This window comes from Fopius arisanus, unplaced genomic scaffold, assembly GCF_000806365.1.
Source record: "Fopius arisanus strain USDA-PBARC FA_bdor unplaced genomic scaffold, ASM80636v1 scaffold00010, whole genome shotgun sequence".
In the NCBI taxonomy this organism is placed as follows: Eukaryota; Metazoa; Arthropoda; class Insecta; order Hymenoptera; family Braconidae; genus Fopius; species Fopius arisanus.
Window position 1 is genome coordinate 376,272 of NW_011887749.1, and position 21,787 is coordinate 398,058.

Genomic DNA, 21,787 nt, shown 5'->3' on the forward strand with positions numbered 1-21,787 from the left:
TGATTCTACTATGATTATTATTTTTACTGGAACTCTACTATTTATTATGATTTGGAAATTAATGCAATTTCTCCGTTCGGAGAAATGGCATTTCGCTTTCAAATCGGATTTTCTATCTGAATCTCTCGGTATACTTTTGAAAAATCTCATCTTCTTAGAATTTCACTTAAATTTCAAGTGATTTCGCAATAAAAAATGAAAAAACTTCTGAAAAAATCAGTGAAAACTGCAATTTTTGGTTCGATTGTTCCCCGAAAATTCAGCGAATTTACTACATCAGAAAATCATTGAAAATCATTGAAATCAATGAACAACCGAGTAATTAGATTACATTGACCATCGCGAGAAGGCAATTGAATCCGATTTCGAAGGACTCAATCCTCAAAATTTCCATCTGAACTAAAGCATAAGGAAGATGAGAACTTTCTGAATTAACTATTGCAAAAAAATTGACCTTTCATAAACAGCTGCTTAGAAATAAGTGCATGAAAAACAATTAACTATATCCTTGAATTTTCAATTAATATTGTGCATCAGAATATCGGGAAAAAATGCAATTTCATGGACATTTGACTAGCGATTTTTTGTCACTTCATCCATAAGTTGGAGTTTCACGGACGCTTCCTCATTGTTTATGCCCGTAATGAATAAAAAAATTATCTTTATCTATATTAAAAAAATAACTAATATAAATGTAGGTAGCAATTTTCCGCAATTTTATATTTACCAGTAAAATTCAGTTAGGAAATTAAAAATACAAAAAATTACATGTCCAGTAAATTTGGCTGTTCAATATTATGCAATTTTTTTTATGACAGATTCCATGTGCCATATTCAATTTAAATACCAGTGACAGTATCAGACTATTCAAATAAAATCCGAAAAAAGAATTGGCACCACCTGTCTGCGACAAAAAATCATCTTCACATCTGCATTTAGCTTTATTAGTTCGACTGCTTTGGCCTTGTGAAGAGAATTTCTGTCTCGGAGATTAAGATCTAGCATCAGGAGTCAATCTCTCCGATAATTATTCCTATTACCTTGAAATCCAAGCCCTTCTCCAAAAAATATTCGTGTTAGAGGTAGACGAATAGCTGAGGCATCGGATTTTATTCGAAAGTCGGATTGAACATTCAAATCCTTGGGAGTTTCACTTATCTAGACGTCTCCATTTTACAATCGACGTAAGATCCCAATAATAAATTCATAACAACTTACTAATACTTACACGTCATCCATCCGATAGTTGACATTCATTTTTAATAATAATAGAAAATACATATTTTTTTTTTTAGCTAGATGTATTTCTAAATATTTTCTTGTAATAAAAATTCAAGATTTCTGGACAGTTTTGACATTTTCAAACCACGATCTTTTATTTTTTACTTCCAAAGGGAAGCATTGCAATTAATTAAATTTAATTTATTAATAATACTATGGAAATCAGGAGATAATTAGCAGAACTGGATACGTTGATATAATTTTTCAGACGCCCAGTTGAAAACGTATTGCTAATTCGGTCGCGAAGTGGTAAACTAGGATAAGTACATTTTTTTGGATGCCAGTTTTTCGCCGATATCTCGCAATTGAGAGGAGATAACGGTATTTTCATAAGTATCTTTTTTGTAGCTTTCATCTTTTTTTATAGAAAATGTTTATACATAAAAATCGCTAGGTTCCTTTCATTCCGAGATATTGAGTAAAAACTGTCCTCGAAAAAGATGCAATTATTCAAATTTACCACTTCATTACTAAATTTATTAGTAAAAGTAGCTATTGCCTACATTTTGTTAGGTGCAATAATAATTAAATTGTATTATATCATCTCATATGACTTAATGACTTCATGACTTCATGTTTTCAACTTTCAACTAATGATCTAAAGCTTTTCATCTTCTTCTGAGCGGAAAACGTCTCTATTTCGTAACTGATAACCATTTAATTGTACTCACCCTCGACGATATTTCATATCCCCACAATTACGATTACGAACTAATTCCACCGTAATTTAGCAAGCAATTGGTTTGGATAAAACATTGTCATTACTTCTGATTACGCTCGTGAAATTGATTGACCAGGAATGAATGAGGAAGTGATAAGTTTCACCAAAGATCTGATTTTTCTGATTGCCGTTGCCACACGTGTCCGGAATTTTGATGATTTACTCACGTACTTTCACGATTGAATCTTCCGCTTTCCGAGGACTCATTCCGGTTGCTCTTGTTCCAATGATACAGTTTATTGAGTCAGTCAGATCGTAAATTTTTAATTTCAGTGTTGATGATTGAGTTCCACAAATTATTACCGTTGTAATGGGCAAACATAAAAATACTGTTATTGTTTGAGAATCCAGGATTACAACGAACATCAGCCAGAGACTGACCTGCATAACTATAATGTGGGTTAAGAGAGATAGGAGATGATAAGTTGATCAAAATATTGAATTGATATTTTGGGACGCGTTATAAATCCCCTTGGCAGAACTTTCATTATTATTTAATGAATCATGAAGTTTCCAGATGGTGCGAACACTTTTCTGCATTTTCTCTGAACTTCTAAAAAGAATGACAAAACTATAGAGAAAATGTATAAAAATTATCGCACCACCAGAAAACTTCATGATTTTTTTACATCAATCCCATCGTTAATTTGACTAAAAAAAAAATAAAAACGTGCATTTTGGACATATAGGTGTGGAACATCCTGAAAATACCTGAAATTTTTAACGAGTCCGGACATTTCCTGAATATTCGAGTTATTCTCGATTTTTAGTTATCGAAATAGTGGAAATTCAGGCAATAATTTCTGTGAGGTGTCATTTTACACTGTTGGAAAATGACCTGTGAAGTTTCAAGTGAAACTCGAAATTTATAAAAACGAAGAAGTGACATAGAATTAGTTTAGTCAGGGCCTAGTCTCCATACGAGAGTCATCCCCATGGACTAGCCTTCGAACTTGAAGAAGAGCTCCATAAATTTGAAAAATTTTACGATTTGATTTTCTCGATATGAATCGTCCATATGAGCCAGTTTCCGTATGAATATCAAGAACCATTCACATGAGCTAGATCTCGGAATGGAGTTCCATAAATTAAAAAAACACCTGACGCACAAGGAAAAAATAATAATGTCTGACCCTCGAGATTGGTTTGCGTTTTGCATCACAATTTCCCTAGCCGTTGGCCTCTGCAATCACGAAACTCTTCACAACAATTTGCAAAAAAGAAACAAAACAAAGGAATTGAGTAAACCATTCGAGTGAACACGACATGTAATCGGCCAAGTAAATAAGTCGTGTCCTTGAATTTCTGTCAAGTCGGGTAATATATGGAAAAATACGGGTTGTAATGCCAAAGTGACCTGCACCGTGGAATAGAACGTGCAAATGAGATTGAGAAATTAACACTCATTGCTGGGACTGAATATTCACTACATTCTGAGCATCTTCTAAATATTTATCTCAAGGCCGCTCAACAATTGAATAGTATTCATTTATTTTCACTTGTCCAATCAAAATTCAATTCAAACAAGTGATGAAATCGATTTTTTATTTTCAGTTATCAAATCGTCAATTGCCCCAGAAAAATGAAAAAAATGAAAAAAAAAATGAAAAAATCATCGTAAATAATTGATTAATTAGTCCCTTTCTATTTCTAAAAGACGAATAAATCATTAAAATTGTTTAAACATTCGGAAATTTTTTGATTTGATTGAATGTTTTTTTTGGATCTGTTTAATTTGATAGCGTGCTGTCATTGTTATTGTTAATATTATTTAATGACCAATTTATTTGCGTCTTGAAATTTATAGACCCGAGTCGAAAGAATGATTGTATCAATTAATTAATTACGAGTTACAGCGGTCAATGTCACGGGACGAGCCTCAATGAATCATTGATTAACTTTCTTCCTGGTCATGTCATTAACATAAAATTTTGTTATCACAGTTTATTTCTTCGTCATTGAGTGATTTTAAGTGTTGACACACGATGTACTCTATGTCCTAGGGTATTATCAGTTATACAAGCGTTAATAGACGCCATTACCAATTCTGGGTAATGGTTTCTGTCATTAGACCAGACAATTCGTTTAATTGACGATCTGACGAGAATAAGAAAATTCTCGCAGTCGATTTTTATTGTTTTTTCAAATTCCCGGTGATGTATTCTCCATTGAATTGCCTAATAACAATGAGAAATAAAAAATCATTTTAAATGAAGCTCAAAGCTTAAGAATTAAATTCAACTTGAAAATTTTTGATAATAATAAAAGTTACCGGTAATTTATTTAATCGAGACTGTTTTTTTTTTGTTTTATAATTTTTTCACGCGTTTTATTCACAATATAAATAATAAATACAATTGAACATTAAAAGACTTAACATGTCATTATTAGTAAATTGTTCACTTGTTGATTTTTAAGTGATAAAAAGGCGATTTGGAGACTAACGAATCATAGAATAAACAGACTACGATATCGGAACAGTAAATTATTATAAGAATTATAACTAATCGGTAAATGTCCAGCATAAATAATAATTCATTGTTGTAATAACTGTTGTTATTTTTCAAATGATTTCTGTTGTTCTGTTTGCATTTTTTTTTGTTGTAATAATTAGAAATGTTGTTCGAGTAATCGGAGAGAAAAATTCCTCAATTTTATATTAAATATTAATATCACTTAATATTAATCGGTCTAAAAAACGATTGGTATTAGAAAATATCAGCAGTTTATTATAAAAATGTGTGACGCTCAGAAAAAATTATAGATTTTCAATAAAATTTCTGGAGATTTATCTCCAAAATTCTTATCAATACGAGAAAAATTCAGACTATCCAATAAATTTCTTATCGATTCAGGAAATTATTTCTAGCTGGCACTTCGCCCACCTTTCTGTCCTAGCACTAGAACATTTCCAAAGAAATCATTTCCAGAACGAACGTTCGCTGAATCCCAATAATATTTCCGGAATCTGGTTGGGAAATCCCATAGTCCAGGCTACGACAAAATATATCTTCAAAACCATATTTTCGTTGAATATATTACACGCGAAATTCTCCATTCAGCAATATGAATAATAGTTTAAAGAATTTTCGTTGTATATATTGTTGTTCATAATAAATATTATAAATATGCAATATTTTCCAGTATTGCCTTCAAGCCACAAGAATCCAATAAATATTATAAACATGCAATATTTTCAAGAATAAATCCAAAAAAGACTATTTACACAAGATTAAGATTTCCAGATATTTTTTTATAGATATTTTTATTAATAAAGAATGTTTTATCGCACTAAACTACTAGACTTTTCATGTAATTTCGGTAGTTTATCGAAATTTTCAATAGATTGAAAATTCGGAGAATTCACCGTGAATTTTCTTCATTTTTATTTCCATAAGAGCAACAAAAAAAATATAGAAAATATAAATATGTATCTGAAAATACAGAATCACCTAAATATCCAAAAAATTACCCCATTCTCATTCAATACTCAATAGTTTTCCATAACATCCGAGTAATTTTATCGTTAAATTTACTGTCAATAGTGATACCAACAACAACAACAATAATAATAGCAATAATAGTAGTAATGATAATGAATTTTCCAGAAGTGGTCAAGCTCATCCCGGAACCCCCAAAACAATCCCCGGTAGTTTAAATCCCGGAAAATAGGTTTCGAGGTCGCGCCCCAAAAAAATCACCTCCAGTTAGGGAATACCCGAAGTCGTCGATCCTCTCAAATAATTCCGTAACGGGATTTCATCCTCCGAGGAAAAGAATGTCCAACGAGAACAGTTTTTGGAGGAGTAGGAGACCCCAGCCCTCCACCACGAGGTGCCAATGGACTCTAAAATTCTCCAGTACCTCTTCTAACTCCTACCGAGGAACGACACCTGTCACTCCAAACCATTCAATTCCCTCACAAAAAACCATCAGCCCAAAATTTATAAATTAAAAATTTACACTAACACTCAAGCCTCAGACTAGCCATCCTCTATCACATCATCAACACCTCCAGACCTCTCTCGACTAAAATCTTCACATGGTCACAAAATTTATTCATAAAATAAATGATAAATAAAGAGAGAAAACGGAAGTGAGGAAATTTCAAGTGAAAAGTACCGAGTGTTTGAACAAACGTTCATGAAATACGGAAATACTCACCCTCATTTGTGTATTTTAATCATTTATCATCGTTCCTCTCACTGTCGTATGCAAACAGGAGGAAAATAAAAAATAAAAAAAACGGTTTTGCGTTGGGTACAATTTTAAATATTTATTCAACGACGTGGGTCCGAGGTTGACCGAGGTGGTACCACGTATTATTTCAGTGTGTTGCTTCCCTGCCTTCGGCAAAGTCCTCGTCATTCCGTGGGACTCAGCAAAAATAAGTTCTTGTGAAGTTAAAAAATTTTTCAAACTGCTGGAATCATTTCGATCGCCTTCAAGACGGGTTCCGTAATTTCTAGCGTCGGTGATGTACGTTCAATTTGTTGTTTCAAAATTTTCATCCATTTTTTGGAAACGATATTTTATGTAAGGATGTTCTGAGCATTTTTCCCCGAAATTAACGGTTTATTCAGTTTTCTGACAAATTGTTAATTGAATTGAAACGTAAAAATATACCGTTTTCGCTTTTTATTATTATTTGTCCGAAATCTGTAGATAAAGCATGGAATTTAAAGTCTGGAAGTTCAAGCAAAGTCTCGGGTTTTAAAGATAACTCACGGGAATTTTTAAGCGAAAATGAATATTGATTACCGAATTCTTTTCAATTCTTTGGAAATTCCTTGACAATTCTTCAAACGCTTTTTACGAAATTTTGTGCAAACTCGAAGGAATCGAGGTTTGAAATGAAAATTTTCTCTTTCTTCAACTTTCCTGATATTTATATTATTCTTCGCCGAAAATCCTGGAATTTAAAGCCCCAGTAATCTCACCGCCTTGAGCGTAAAAATACATATAAAATACAAATATATGCGATTTCAGAATCGCATAATTATTTAATAACTGACGAAATCTCATTATCGTATATCAATTCTTTTACTTTTTCATTAAACTTCTTGGAAAGCGCACAAAAGTTGAGGATATCAGTCACATTATTCTGAAAGCTAGATACTACATAAATATACCAATAATAATTAACAATAACCATATAAAATGCTCTATAAACAACAAGATCTTTGAATAAATTATCAAATACACTTCTACGAATTAAAAAAATTAATGTCTCGCATAAATAATGTTTCTTGTCGATAAATTCTAAACTCGACCCAAATATTATCTGTTTCTCGTGTAGCGATAAATTCAGTTGAAATTTTTCAACCGAGTTCTAGAAATTGTTAATGCAAATATTAAACTCGAGTTTGAGAATTATTTTTGATTATAGATGTTTATAAAATAGACCAGTACAAACTAAAAATGCAAATGTCTCTGGTAAAGATAATGTTTCTTACCGATAAATTCTAAACTCGATCTAAATACAATCTTTTTCCCGTGTATCAAAGATTTCAGTTGGGATTTTTTAATGGAGTCCTGGAGATTGTCAATCCCAATTTGTAACTAGAGTTTGTGAATTATTTTTGATTACAGGTGTTTCTGGAGCATCGAGATAAGCATGAGGTAGGACAGCTGGTGAGTGCCAAGACCCATGGGGCTACACCGTTGGTCATGGCATGCAGAAATGGACATTATGATGTGGCAGAGTATCTGATTGAAAAATGCGGAGCTGATATCGAACAGCCGGGATCAGGTAAGAAATAGTCAATTGGAGATTAATGGGGCACGAGGAGAAAATTTTATCAAAACTCAGTGATCTCTTGCTTCCCAGTTACAAAGTTCCTATTAATATTTCAAATTAATTCCTATTAATATTTCTCAATCAATATTTCATTGAATAATTAATTACTTGTTATCAAGTATCGCATTAACATATTACTAAAAGTAATATTAATTCTGAAAATATTACCTCAACGTATTGCCAAAGTATTGCATATTTTTTTTATTGGATTTCACCTGATGTTTTGGTTTTCGCTACAATTTCTACACATTTAACAATTCGTTACATTTTACGGTTTACTTCTAATACTATAATCAATAAATAATCATGCTAAATAATAATAGGTAATAATAATCAATGAATCGGTGGATATTATACCGATCAATATTTTTCGAAATCATAATTCATCATTTATAATATTAAGGCGTGGAATATTTTTATTGATAATATTTTGGTAAATAATATTTATATAATTAAAATTAATTTGAAAGCACAATTAGCTAATTAGAGAAGAATCTCGAAATGTCCGAGACTTTATTTAATTATTCGTGTCATTTTTAAATATAATTCGGTAATTGGGTTTCAATAGGATTTATTCAAGGATCATTTCGTTTGTCTCATACTGTAGTACACGATTTGATTGATATACCGCGGGTTCACCCCACCGTAACTCAATACTCACCTCAGGGAATGAATAAACCTCCTGTCATGCTGAAGAAGCTGCAAAAGGAATAGCAACAACGGAATGTGCCCCTTAAAAATCGCCATAAATCTCAGATAAACCTAATAATCAGTCGATTGATGGGTCGATAAACATCACCCTAAAAGTTGCAACAATGTAAAAGCATTTGAAGGATCGTGATCGTGATTAAGTTTTACCCCATAAGTATCTTGAAACGTCAGCTGGGTAACATTGACCGCAGTTCTCTTCTCGTAATTTACGTTCTACTTTTAGAGACAATAGCTCGTCCCCGGATAATATTTGCAATTACTCTCTACAAAGTAGAGGCTGTAATTTTTTTAGTACCTTGTAATTTCTCATCTTTATTGTGTATATTGTGTAGTCGTGTTCGATGGTGAGACGATCGAAGGGGCACCACCACTCTGGTGTGCAGCGGCTGCTGGTCATCTTGCTCTTGTCAAACTACTTGTCAAACGTGGAGCTAGATTAAATTCAACGACAACCACCAATTCTACACCCCTCAGAGCTGCCTGCTTCGATGGACATTTCGAAATCGTCAAGTTTCTCGTTCAACATGGAGCTGGTGAGTTACCCCAATCTCTCAATTATAAATTAAAAATTATCAGATTTTATTTTTGTATTCATCATGTCTATTTGAGATTTAAGTAAAATATCATGCCCAAACTTGGGCTCTTTACAATCTTAAGGCAACTTTAGTTTTTTTTTTTTGCGCCGGAGTCCTCAAAATTTCACTGAAACATCACAGCGTTGACCCTCATATCACAGCAAATGAAGAACTTTTAAAAATTCAATTAACAGACATCGAAGCAGCGAATCGCCACGGCCACACATGCCTGATGATAGCTTGTTATCGTGGCCACATTCGAATAGCCAAGTACCTCCTCGCCCTGAAAGCCGACACAAATCGTAAATCAGTGAAGGGCAACACAGCCCTTCACGATTGTGCGGAGGCTGGTTCCCTGGAGATCCTGAAGATTCTTCTGGAACACGGTGCACGTATGGAAGTGGATTCCTACGGGATGACACCTCTCTTGGCAGCAGCTGTGGCAGGACGAACTCACATCGTCGAGCATCTCATCGGTATTCCCCACTTGGTCAATAGAAAAGAGAGAATTGATGCCCTGGAACTCCTGGGGGCGACTTACGTCGATAAAAAGAGAGATATGATCTTGGCGTTGGAGTATTGGAAGAGAGCGATGGAGGAGAGGTACAGGGGCGATGGTCCTGTCATCGAAAAACCACCGAGACCACCAGTCGTTGCTGCCTATGATTACGCACAAGAGGTAATAAATAATTCAATATTGTAAATTATTCACCCTCTCCCATGGGATTTTTTTGTCAATTCCAATTTCAATTATGCCCTTTAATGAATCGATTAAGATAAATCATTCTCTGGTTGAACGAGAAAATTACGAAAAACTACTTCGATTTTATCAGTCATTTAATTAATTGACGACTGAGTTTAAAATACAATAGAAAAAGAACCTGAAGACGGAATGGATTTGACAATGATTGAAAATTCAATAGCACGTGGAAGAATACAATTTGAATTAATAAATATTCAAAAATCATTTAAAATTTTGAAAGGCGAGCGCGAAATTACTGAATACAGAGTCAATTTTCACTGTGAATTACTAATTACTGATAATTGAATACTAAATTGACAGATTGGTCATTAACTCAATATCCTCGATTATTCTAGACTATAATTCTACATTAATGTTAATTAGGACGTTTCACAAAATAATAGACTGTTAGTTTGATCTTTGGAATTTCATAATCAACATTAATAATGAATTTCATCGAATAAAATGGCCGAAACTCATTAATTGAATAGATTTATTGTCCTGTATGAAATTGTTATATATCCCCTAGAGCTTTTGAGACATTATATCTGATTGTAATTATGTTGATTGCAGGTCTCAGAACCTGAACGGCTGGACGAATTACTGGCGGATCCCGATGAGATGAGAATGCAGGCATTGGTCATCAGGGAGAGAATTCTCGGTCCTGCACATCCAGACACTAGTTACTACATCAGATATCGCGGTGCTATTTACGCTGATGCTGGTAAATTTGAGAGGTGCATTGAACTGTGGAATTATGCGCTGGATATGCAGCAGAGCATGCTGGAGCCATTGAATCCCATGACGCAGAGTTCGTTGTTCAGTTTTATTGAGTTATTCAGTTTTATGGTTGGGGAGGAAGGAAGACAAACTGGCAGAGGGAGGAGAATACCCCCGGTCCAGAGGGCCGATCTCATGAGGGTATTCACAAAAGCTGTAAGTATTTGTTATTAAATCCAAATGGCGGATTTAGTATCGCTTTATTTTTCAATTATCCAATTTTACTTGGAGATTTATTAAAATGTCCTCAAACCCCCGAGAGTTTATTCAGCTCTTGGGCGTGTCCATTCGAATATTAATCATGAATTTTTACAAACTTTTAAGAAAGATTTTATAACAAAAAGGTTATTTGTGCTTTTATGTTTTTGCTTCAAGCAAATTCTATCGAAATTTTTTGATCTGCAATTTTTTTAATTCACATATGGGGAACTATTTTTTGATATTGCATTTATTTTTCAATTATTCTTCACGTTATTATGCCAATAAACAATTCAGGGAAGATCAGTGATGGATAATGTAGTGGTAAATTCATTTATTCTACGTGATTTTCTTTTCTATTTCAGGTTATGGAGGTTAGATTAGGAAAACAAATGCTGGACAAGGTGCCGAAGTGTGATCGGGACCTTACGAATTTAAACAGGATACTTATTATTACTCTCCATCTTGCCTGTCTTTTGACAAGGGAAATGCCACAGGTTGGGTCCGAGGAGTACGTTAAGCTTCATCGAGCTATTCACGAGTTGGTTCGAATTAAGGCCAAAGATAAAGGAGTAAGTAGTATTTTGCGTCCACAGTTGATATCCATAAATAAATACTCTGCGTCTATAACAATTTCTTTATTTTTTCGGGATTATTTTTCTTCAAATGCAAGTTTTTTAACAGAAAGGCAGAAGAATTGAAGAGTCCTTCACACATGAAAATGGTAATTGATATTTTTGTAATTAATTAATTGTCAGGGTCGAGACGTTCTCCAGATGACCCACAACGCAGACGCCTCGATAACCGGTAGTTATCCAGGATGCAAATTGACATCCACCCAGCTGACGACAGCCCTTTTGCGCGCAGGCTCCGATCCAACTGCCACCGACGACGAGGGCAACACGGCTCTCCACCTGACTGCAATGTCCCATCCCTGGAGAACAGACCTAGCAACAGTCCTCTTGAAAGCTGGTGCCCACATCGACGCTGTCAATAGCGAGGGACAAACCTATCAGACTCTTCTGGATGACAAAGAGAGATACGACTCCCTCAATCCCCTTAAATACACGAGCTTAATGTGTCTAGCTGCCAGAGTTATCAGGAGAACTGCCAACATTCTCATCAACAGGGTACCCTGGCATCTCCATCAATTCGTCATCCAACACTAGTTTATTTATCTCCACGTTCATCCGGATTCACTCTAGTCCGACTGCTCTAACTATTAGGTGTATAAATTAACTAATCTCTCCGTGTTCTCTTTTTCATTGAGTTGTTTTATTTGAAATCCAACTTTTCACGCGTTCCTTTGAGATTTTGGAGAGAAGACTTTAGTCTTTAATTCGCTGGATATAATACCTGGAAAAGCAACTTCACGAAGCAGTAGAGGGGGTGGGGTATTACGGATAATTTTTTTTATAATTGCAGGAAATAAAAATTGTTGTTGCCACAATTTAGGTTCAGAGATTGTCAATGCATGATGTGTCAACCGCTGACGTGAGACAAAATTGACAATTGACAAAAAAAAACAGATATTCATTTACTCTCATGTATTTTCAATTTTGAGGAGGAAAAAATTGAGAAAGAGTTTATTTTACCCCACGTGTCCGTATTACCCGATCCTCCTCTACATACAGTGGGATTCTATCAAGAAAAAAAAACCAATTAAGTCCAGTCGATTAGCTCTACTCTTGGAAGTAATGTTGTGTCTTATGGTACGTGTAGATGCTGGTGTAAACGCTTTGAAGATAAAAATTTCAATAGTAAATTTTCAATAGGCTGTGGAAATTGCTGAATAGCAAGAATTCAGTGGTGAAGTGGTAAAAGGAAAAATTTGGCTTATCTCTCAGTCGAGTTTTTGAGCAATATTTGTAAATCCAAAGGACGTCGCGAAATTTTTGTAATAATAATTGTTGTAGCACTCAATTGGTTCCACAAAGAAAGTTATAATACAAATATTAATATCTTCTTTATATTCTGAGATATCCATTGAAATTTCAATAGACAGAATTGATTCATCACCGTTTATCGTTTCGCTACTCAATTCCTCGACAAAGACTCGAGAAAAACCCAAAGAAAACTTGCAACTCGCGAAGGAGTTACGGAAACCAGTTTCTAAACGAACCCATGCGATGGAAAATATGGAAGAAGTAGAAAAATTTGTTCCACACGAACTGACTGAATACAAATGCATGCAACCAGCTTCATTGCCTCGGAGCTTTCAATTTTCATGTTAAATATTGTTTAGTTTAAAAAAGCGGAAAGATTAAGTTATACACCTAACAAATCGTCGTCTCTTATTTTTTACACTTGTCTGTTTATTTTTTGGCAGCCTATTTTATTTGTGTAATAAAGCAATCATGGTAATAATTATAATTTTTTTTGTCCATTTCTTTTCGGGAGTGGAGGTGAGAACCTTATATTAATGTCAGTAGAAAATTAATAAAATAAAACCTCGTCTTTTATTCCACAATGTCAAAGTTGTCCCTCGATATTCAATATGAAGTCTATTAAGGATGTTTACCAGGAATTGCAGAAGTTCGCGAAAAAAAATCCTTTTTTATACTGAAAAACTCGATAAGTATATGCTAATAATATTATGTAGGGTAGACGCGGGCAAAATGGGATGAATCCGGAGGTTTAATAGGAGATGAGGGAAAGAAATCGAATCACTTAAAAATACCTTTCGCAAGTGTCCCATTTCGCTGGGGTCTACTCTATGCAGTATATAAAACTGCTACTCGTCCTATCTCCAGAACGCAAACAGCTGTTAGACATCGCGATTACCGGGTTTATTTATATCGTTTATCGATCGACGGCTAAATTTCATGGTCATTTTATCGAAAGTCAGAGGAGATTTCTTGTGAATCCTGAATGCACTATACACTGACCCACTAATTCATGTTTAGTATTTAGTAGACAAATGGAATAGAATACTTGAAATATTTTATCTATTGGGACTGATATTCAAAAATATTCACGTTATCTTCTATTTTGATTTATTTTTAAATTTTTTCAAGAGGTCAATCATTCATTTGAACTTAAATTCTATGAAAACTCGTGAATAAAAAAAAAGTGCCATATGTTTTATTAGCTGAAAAAATCCTGGAATTATTTCTGAATATGAAAGACATCCACTGACAAATGTTAAATATCCTGAATTCGAATTGAAGTGTTTTATTGATATCTTCTTGGAATCGGAGCTGAATAATTCGATTTAACTTGAAATTACTTGAGGTGGATGGGGTGAAATTATTTTTTTTTCGTTTCCGAAGCTTCTCCACTATTGAGATAATTGTATTGGGACTATCTTGAAAATTGAAAAATTCAGAAAAAAAGAGTTTAATGTTGAAATAATTGGTAAAATACTGTTTAAATTATTTTTTTAAATTGGAGCTGAATGCTTCGATTGTGGAGTAAAATCTTTTTTTTTTTACTTCAAGATCTTTTATCAAGAAAAACATAATATTATTTTAATTAGACGATTTTTATAAAAATGTGGGGAATTGGATTAATGCGCAAAGTACGATTTCAAAGTTGCTCCTCAAAGTTTAGAGTAAGAATTCATTAATTCTAAATAAAGTCTTGCCGAGACGTAGAACAACTCATTATCGTTGAGCTTCATCCTATTTCCAGATTATTTTCTTATCGTATTTTGTATTCACCGCAGTCGTCAATTAAATAAATGAATGTGATTAGATCGAAGTAGTTTCTTTTAATTTTCTCATTCTACCAGATTTTTCTTCTCCTGATCAATCGATCGATGACTATAAATAATTATTTCTCATGTTTGACGAGTGTAACCGATTATTATAAATAAACAGAATTTTTATCGAGATGAATGAAGAGAATGACGAGTGAATGACTGGGTGATGCTCAGTTTTATATTGTGAAAAAATTAGCAATTTATTCCTCTCATTGAGCTGTTATTTCCGGGGCTTGTGTTAAACTGATTTCCTTCATGTGGATTATGATAATTATTAGTGATTAATGTAATAAAAGAATGGATTTAAATCCTCGTGGATTTGTGATGATAATCTCAAGCCTGAACCAATTAAAATCCTGACAAAACGGTATTAATTCGACAAATCAATTATCGACTAGTTTTCTGAATTCTTCTTTATTCAAATATATATAAATCCGATAAAAGTGTTTTTTCAACAATCTTTGGAGCGTGAGATAAATACCCATTACACCAGACTTACCAGTTAGAATAATCCTGACGATCTCCTGAAATAATAATAATTCAATATGAATCACGATTAATTTATTACTCTTGGGACTCACCGCTTTCATCTCAAGTTCCTCATCTGTAATGAAAAATCTTCATTCTCATGACGAGATTCTCATTAATTATTACCGATAATAAATCGACCCTCGATGTTATTCACAATTAAAAAATTGACACCATTAATAAAAAAAACAATTAATGAGAGATGAAAGAATAGTGAATTAATGACAACTTGTCTTTGAAAAGAGAGAATACATTCGATGAAATGGATCAACTGAATTTTAGAGTGACGAATCGACATGTACGAGACATCGTAATTAGTCGAGTGCACGTAAGAGTTCATCGAGCCCCTTATCAAAGTGTCTTAGCGAATGTATTGATAACAATTACTCAACGATAACTACAGAAACATGAGAAAAACCTACTTACTTAAATTGAATTCTCGTGGAACAAATCATCGATTCCATTATTTTATTTAATTCTTCGAAACCAAATGATTGCGTAAATTTCCATTGCCAGAGTTCATTAAAAATTCAGCTGATGAATACGGCGAGAAACTGGAGACGAGTATTTTCCCCTGATATTTCTCTTCAAAAATTGGAAAAATACGAAGAGATGATGATATTTAACAGTAAATCAATAGCATGAAAAAATACATTTCCAAATTCAACTGAAAACTCGGATGATTGTCAATTAGGGAAATACATCAGCGAAACTCATCTCCTCCTTTTCAATTACTCTGGAGAACGCCAAATCCATGTGCATCCATTTGAATGACAAATTAATCCACTTCTAGTGCTCGAAGATCTTTTGAGAGCAACAATTTCCTTAAAACAGTGGCTTCTCTCCCAGAGTCTCAATCTTCAATATCTCCAACATCTCGAGATCGACAGAGTGAAATTCGAGAATCATTTCTCACCTTCGAGATATTATTTTCCAGGGTCAAAACCAGACTCTTAAATACCATTTTCCAGTACAGCCTCCAGTTTCCTCCTATCCTCAATGGCACCAGTCCCTCGAAGGTAGAGTAGTTGAAAAAAAAAAAATTTATACTCGAATGCAGATTCTCAAAGTAACAAGACCCACATTCATTGAATAATCTTACACTCTGTGTCTGGAAAATTATTACATTCAAATGAAAGAATATCTACCTCAGTAATCATCAGAAAATTACTCGGTGAACATCTCAATACATCATCAAAATAAGCCTGAAGAAGTAAAACACAAAAAAACGACCCATGCACAAAATATTCATCTCAGTCAAGTTGAGTCTCAATTTTATTCACTGTATGAAATTCATCGGTTATTACAAGACATTATTTTTTCAATACATCAGACTGCCTTGATTATGCTATTTGATGGACAAATAATAAATTGACACACACACTGCAGGTGGAGGAAATAAAAATCGAAATCCACGAGAACTCAGACGTGAGGTGGGAGCCAAAGAGACTATCTCTCCCTCTAATCCTTTTAAGTTTCCACTGCCCACCGATCAAAACCCTCGACTCAAATAAATTGTCTAAGTACGGGAATAAACCCAAATAAAACCCATTAATTGAACGTTATAATCACTGACCTAAAGCTGAATCTCGATTTTTTCATCAGCTGTTTGTGAATGAGAAGAATTACCATCGAATCTAATCTACGATTTGGTATTATTGTAGAACAAACTGCTGCTTGATTATTTCAATAAAACTATCTCCACTTTGATATTGAGTATTGAGAAACACTCGTCAGAATCCTTACAGGAATCATCAATAATCATCAATAATTATTGATTATGATCGGTTGAAGTCAGTAGTGAATGTGGAAATAAAAATAGTCAATTTGAATTTTTCCTCTTAGCGAATATCTTTCAAATTACCAGAGACAGCAAAATTTTCGCGGGAACAAAAATTTCGCCATCTCCCTCAGTTTCCAAACTATTTCCAAATAACAAAAAGAAAAAATATATATATTATCGAGTGAATTGACTCAATTCCCTCAACTCCACAACTGAACTCCCAAGCTGTTCCATTCACCTGCAAATGTCCATTAAACCTTAAAACTAAAGATAGTTCCTAGATACAAATGTCCTACGTTACAATTTGAGTAATAACGAACAGATTACGAAGCCCTAACTTTCCTGTGGGATCAGCAATAATATCAAATATCCACTCTGGAACACGAAATAAATGAATGAAAAATAAATGTATACGCTTGGAGATATTATCATGGGATTGATCGTGTCTTCTCCCCCGGAAAAATCGACTTTAAATCGTCTTGAATCGAAGAATTCATCGTCAGAATGAATTATCATCCACTTGTGGGTGCCCAAAAACGTTGCGAATTATTCTCGAGGCCAGGAAATACGTTTTTTTGTCATTATCTCGTTTGGAACGTCAAACCCCATGGTAAAACATCGTCGAGGAGAAAAAGAACAGCATTATCTTCTTGGAATTCCGTCAAGAGCTCTGAATCCAGCGGACAAGCCTCCCGAGGGGATCAATGAGATTATGTGTCATAAGAATCTGGAATTGCTCTTTTGTTTTTTTTTTTTGCGAGAGACTGTTTTCTTTACCTTGATTTCTGAGCTTTAGTACAGGCGAACCTCGATCGTTCTGCCATCGATGCGGGACCGGTTCATCATGGCTGGCAATCATTAATTAAGGAAATACATTCATAAATTTCAACTTTCAAGTATATCCGAGTGCTCTGGTTTTTTACACCAAATTTATCGAGTGAATTGACATGGATAGATTAAAAAACGCTAGTAAACGTAATTTTTAAAAATCATTACAATCTTGAAAAATTACTTGAAAAAAAAGATTATTTGTCAAGTTAATTATAAGAAAACAGCAGATTTTAAAAATTGCAAATCAGTAATGATTTTATGAATCTTATAAATCTTAAAAAACGATAAAAAATACTCGGACATTCTTAAAGTTGAAAAAAATCTTTATGCATTTTTTTTATATCAAAGGATACACACTGCTCTCTCAGCATCCCACTCTGATGCAAATCTGATCATCCCCAAGTCATTTCCTCTCATCTCAGCGAATTTAACTTCTCCAATATCCTGGAATTTGTCTCTGAGCATTTGCCAAGTGGTGTTTGGTGGAAGCTACAAGAAAAACCATCCAATTGATTTAATAATCACCCGATCGCCGTGTAAAATGAATAAAAGGCTTTTGAAGCTTAGAGAGATGAAGAATGAGAGATAATTACATTCCCAATGAGAATAGTATCAGACATTGGTCTTGATCCATTGGTATTCTGTCTCTGTCCACTGCCAGCACTACTTTGATTGCCAGTGAAAACACCGCTATTCCCTGAAATTCGGTCAGCCTCATTTCGAGCAAAAGCATCAAAGTCATTTCTGCTGCCATAGTTGGAGCCTCCAAAGGCATTGCTGCCACCGAATGAAACGTCAGAGTCGAGTTTGCCCATTCCTCGTGGAGCGAATGAATTGGCTGCCTGACTGTTTGCTAGAGAAGCCTGCAGACTCGACAATCCACCGACACTGTTGCTGAAGCTATTCAGATTTGATGCTAACTCTGACGTCAATGATGGGTTCAACAGTGAATTTGTCGTCAAATTAGCACCTAGGCCACCAGCGAGACTCGCCTGAAGGGCTGCAGCGTTGGAGTTGGAGAGGGCTGAAGCTGGAAAAACATTTAACAACTTTAATGGCAAGTCATACCAACTCGTTGAAATCATATTTCTGGGAATTTTAGAAAGTGAAATTATCGCCAAAACTAATCGCTTCAATAATTTCAATCTCTCGTTGGATTACAATACACTTCAATATAATATGAATAAATTTGGTAAAATATTGATGGTTTTTTTTAAAATTTTTCTCCAAATAATAAATAATAGAAGTTAGGTGCGAAGCGATATTTCATTTTCTATGAAACGAATTGAATGCATTGAATTCTAGTGATAATATCGACTAGGATTCAACAATACTTACACATGAGAAAAAAATGGCAGATAAAGTTTAAAAAATGGCATTGCTAGACTTTCTGAATCATATTGGGTTGATATATAAGATAAAAAATGGGAAACATAAATGTGGGCCAAAATAAAAAATTTGAAAATATAATGAAAAATAGAATTTTTCCATCTCTATAATAAAAAATACAGGGGTAATGTTTCCATTTGCAAATTCCCAAGATGATCCATGAATGTACAAGTGAGAGTTTCCGAGTAAACAAAAAAAATCATATCAACCAACCGAACTCACCCAGCTGGGCGGGTACAACATTATTGAGTCCGGCACTGAAAGCACTAGTAGCCAGCACAGGTGCAGAGATGGGATTGACAACGGGTGTTGCATTAGTCTGAACATTGGGAATATTTCTCGCGACATCAGTAAGTCTGTTGCCCCCAGCACCCAAACCCATTCCAATTCCCTTCAAGCCCTCTGGTAGCTTCGGTGGCAGATCAGGATCATTAGCACGATCCATTCGCACAGTCATCCTTCTGTCAAACAACTGCTGATTATGGAGCATCGAGATCGCCTGAACAGACTCCACCGGGTGATCGTACTCCACAACTCCAAATCCCCTCGATTTTCCATCCTTGTCCTTCCCCAACTCAACGTTGATGACCTTCCCAGCGAGTTTGAATACCTCCAACAGCTTCTTCTCGTCGACTTTGTAATCGAGATTCGCCACGAAAACACGAGTCACTAGGGGACCATTGATGCCCAGGGACTCGAGAAACTGAGTGCTCAGACCGTAAGTGTTACCGAATTTCGTGTCATTTCCAATAGAACTACCACCACCTCCTCCACTGCTTGATGATAGAGTTTGCCTTGTACTCTGGCGAGCACTATCTCTGAAACGATCCTCTCTCTGTCTGTCGTGATCTCTGGAGGACTGGAGACGTCCGTACTTGTCCCTCTCAGCATCGTAATCCTCCTTGACGACTAGTTTACGACCTTTGATATCGAATCTATGCATTTTCTCAACGGCTATTTTAACTGAATCAGAGTCCTCGAACTCAACGATTCCACAACCTCTGGGTTTTTCACCCTCGTCAGAAAACAGCTCCACATGGGCAACTTTGCCCACTTCTGTCCTGAAGAGATCCTTCAGATCTTGCCACCTGAAGTCGTACGGGATGTTTGATACGTATATCCGTCGCTCGGAGATACGACGACCTCGATCGTTTCTTTCGCGACTGCGATCACGAGATGCTGAATTCAAACGAGACTGACGATCTGTTCGACGAGAGCGATCGCGCTCGCGACTTCGGTCCCGATCGTCATTCTGTAGAGAACTAGAGGAAAAACGAAAAATAAAAAAAGCACTTGCATTGATAATAACAGTAATTGATTGGTTCAAATAATTTGAGAAGAAGGTAGAGAAATAAGGAAATTTCGTCGAACGAGCGCATATTCATCTATTTCCGTGTCAACTTGTCATTTGTAATAAATTGTTTGGTATAAAAGGGTACAACTAAATTTTTAATTGATTTTCTTCTTGTTGCTCAGCATTTCTAATATTTTCTTATCCTCGAAAAGAAGAAAACGGGGTTTTCCTGAAAGCTTGCGATTTACTTGTAATATTATTGATAATTATTGGAATACACTAATTGATAATTAAATGATAATGTAGTCCACAACTCAATGAGTATTTTGTATCATGCGAATTGAAAAATGCTAAAGATCGAGGATTCACTTCCGATGAAAAAGGTTTAGAAAAAAAAATGCTGAGAATTTCTCTAAACAAAACTGCTAAGTAAAATAGCAAGAATATTAAAAAATTGTTTATGGAAAATTCAAGTGCTCATGTTTCCCCCTTTGGCCCAAGTTATCGATAAAACCGAACGATTCATTCTTGTTTTTTTTCTACTAAACAATTTCTGAAATCTCGCAATGCGATTACAAGTCCCTCATTACGGATCTCAAGGAATATGAGATAATCGGTATTATTATTAAGAATGTTCTAGACTGTTCTTTCTGCCAAAATCTGCGGTTTTCATCTTTCTCGATTTTTCTGGCAAACTTATGATAAATGCGATAAATATGACAAAACACAAAAACGTTATATTTTTCATATCAATCCGATTGATAATTCACAAGAAAAATAAGAAGAACGTGAATTTTCGCTGAAAGGTGAACTTAATTACAGGACGAGCTAAATTAATGATCAATGAATCGGTCGGCGTTTGGAGTCGAGACGCCTTGAGTCCCTGCAAAATCAATGAATTGCGATTGCTCACTTACTCGTCAGTTTTGTTCATTGTCTCGTACTTTCACAAGCTCTTCGACTAGTAAATTCTCAACTAATTGATTCGTGAATGTTGCGAAGCACTTGAAATACTAAAAACCGATTGAAAGTGATGCCCTGGGATCACAACTGACACTTTTTTACGTACGCCGAAGGGAACAGCGTCCTGACAAAATGGCGAATATCTCCAACGGAAGTGTTAGTCGATGAGCGGCACCGGATACCACTCGAGTCAGTCTGAAGCAGAAACGGCGCTAGAATTCAATTTTCCAATGGAGAATAAACCAGGGAATAATCGAGATAATTAATTCGCATATTCTGCCTGTACAGTTTTTTTTAGTTTTCTAACAATTCGTTAATAGGATTGGCCGGAAAGAAAATACCGTTTTTGCATGCGATCCTTATTTTATGACTCATGGACTTTCAAGAGAGTACAATAAATTTATTGTATTTTTTCGAAAATTTAAAGAGAGCACCATGAATATTCTTAATTTATCAGTAATTTGTTGTACTCAACCGTAAATATATAA

At 34.8% G+C, this 21,787-nt stretch overlaps 2 protein-coding genes across 4 annotated transcripts in view; one reads left to right on the top strand and one right to left on the bottom strand.

Annotated features, from left to right (window-relative positions):
• The window catches only part of LOC105274224 (protein fem-1 homolog CG6966), a 28,247-nt gene extending 13,737 nt beyond the window's left edge, over positions 1-14,510 (top strand). The window contains exons 2-7 of the mRNA XM_011317148.1: positions 7,595-7,754; positions 8,846-9,046; positions 9,283-9,767; positions 10,404-10,766; positions 11,174-11,380; positions 11,567-14,510. Of these exons, the coding sequence (XP_011315450.1) occupies positions 7,595-7,754; positions 8,846-9,046; positions 9,283-9,767; positions 10,404-10,766; positions 11,174-11,380; positions 11,567-11,977 (1,827 nt within the window). The 3' untranslated portion in view covers positions 11,978-14,510. The remainder of the gene's footprint in view (positions 1-7,594; positions 7,755-8,845; positions 9,047-9,282; positions 9,768-10,403; positions 10,767-11,173; positions 11,381-11,566) is intronic.
• A 57-nt stretch (positions 14,511-14,567) lies between these two features.
• rump (rumpelstiltskin) lies at positions 14,568-21,438 on the bottom strand. Of its 3 annotated transcripts, XM_011317150.1 has the most exons (6): positions 21,254-21,438; positions 19,256-20,304; positions 18,247-18,683; positions 18,007-18,142; positions 17,600-17,670; positions 14,568-15,035 (listed from the first exon to the last, which is right to left on the bottom strand). In XM_011317150.1, exons 1-5 carry the CDS (start codon positions 21,268-21,270, stop codon positions 17,615-17,617), a joined length of 1,695 nt encoding a protein of 564 aa, XP_011315452.1. In that variant the 5' UTR covers positions 21,271-21,438; the 3' UTR covers positions 14,568-15,035; positions 17,600-17,614. The 3 variants fall into 3 exon arrangements, with proteins under 3 accessions (XP_011315452.1, XP_011315453.1, XP_011315451.1); XM_011317151.1 differs by lacking the exon at positions 14,568-15,035 and having other exon boundaries at positions 16,278-17,670; positions 19,265-20,304; XM_011317149.1 differs by lacking the exon at positions 14,568-15,035 and having other exon boundaries at positions 16,278-17,670.
• Between the last annotated feature and the right edge of the window lie 349 nt (positions 21,439-21,787).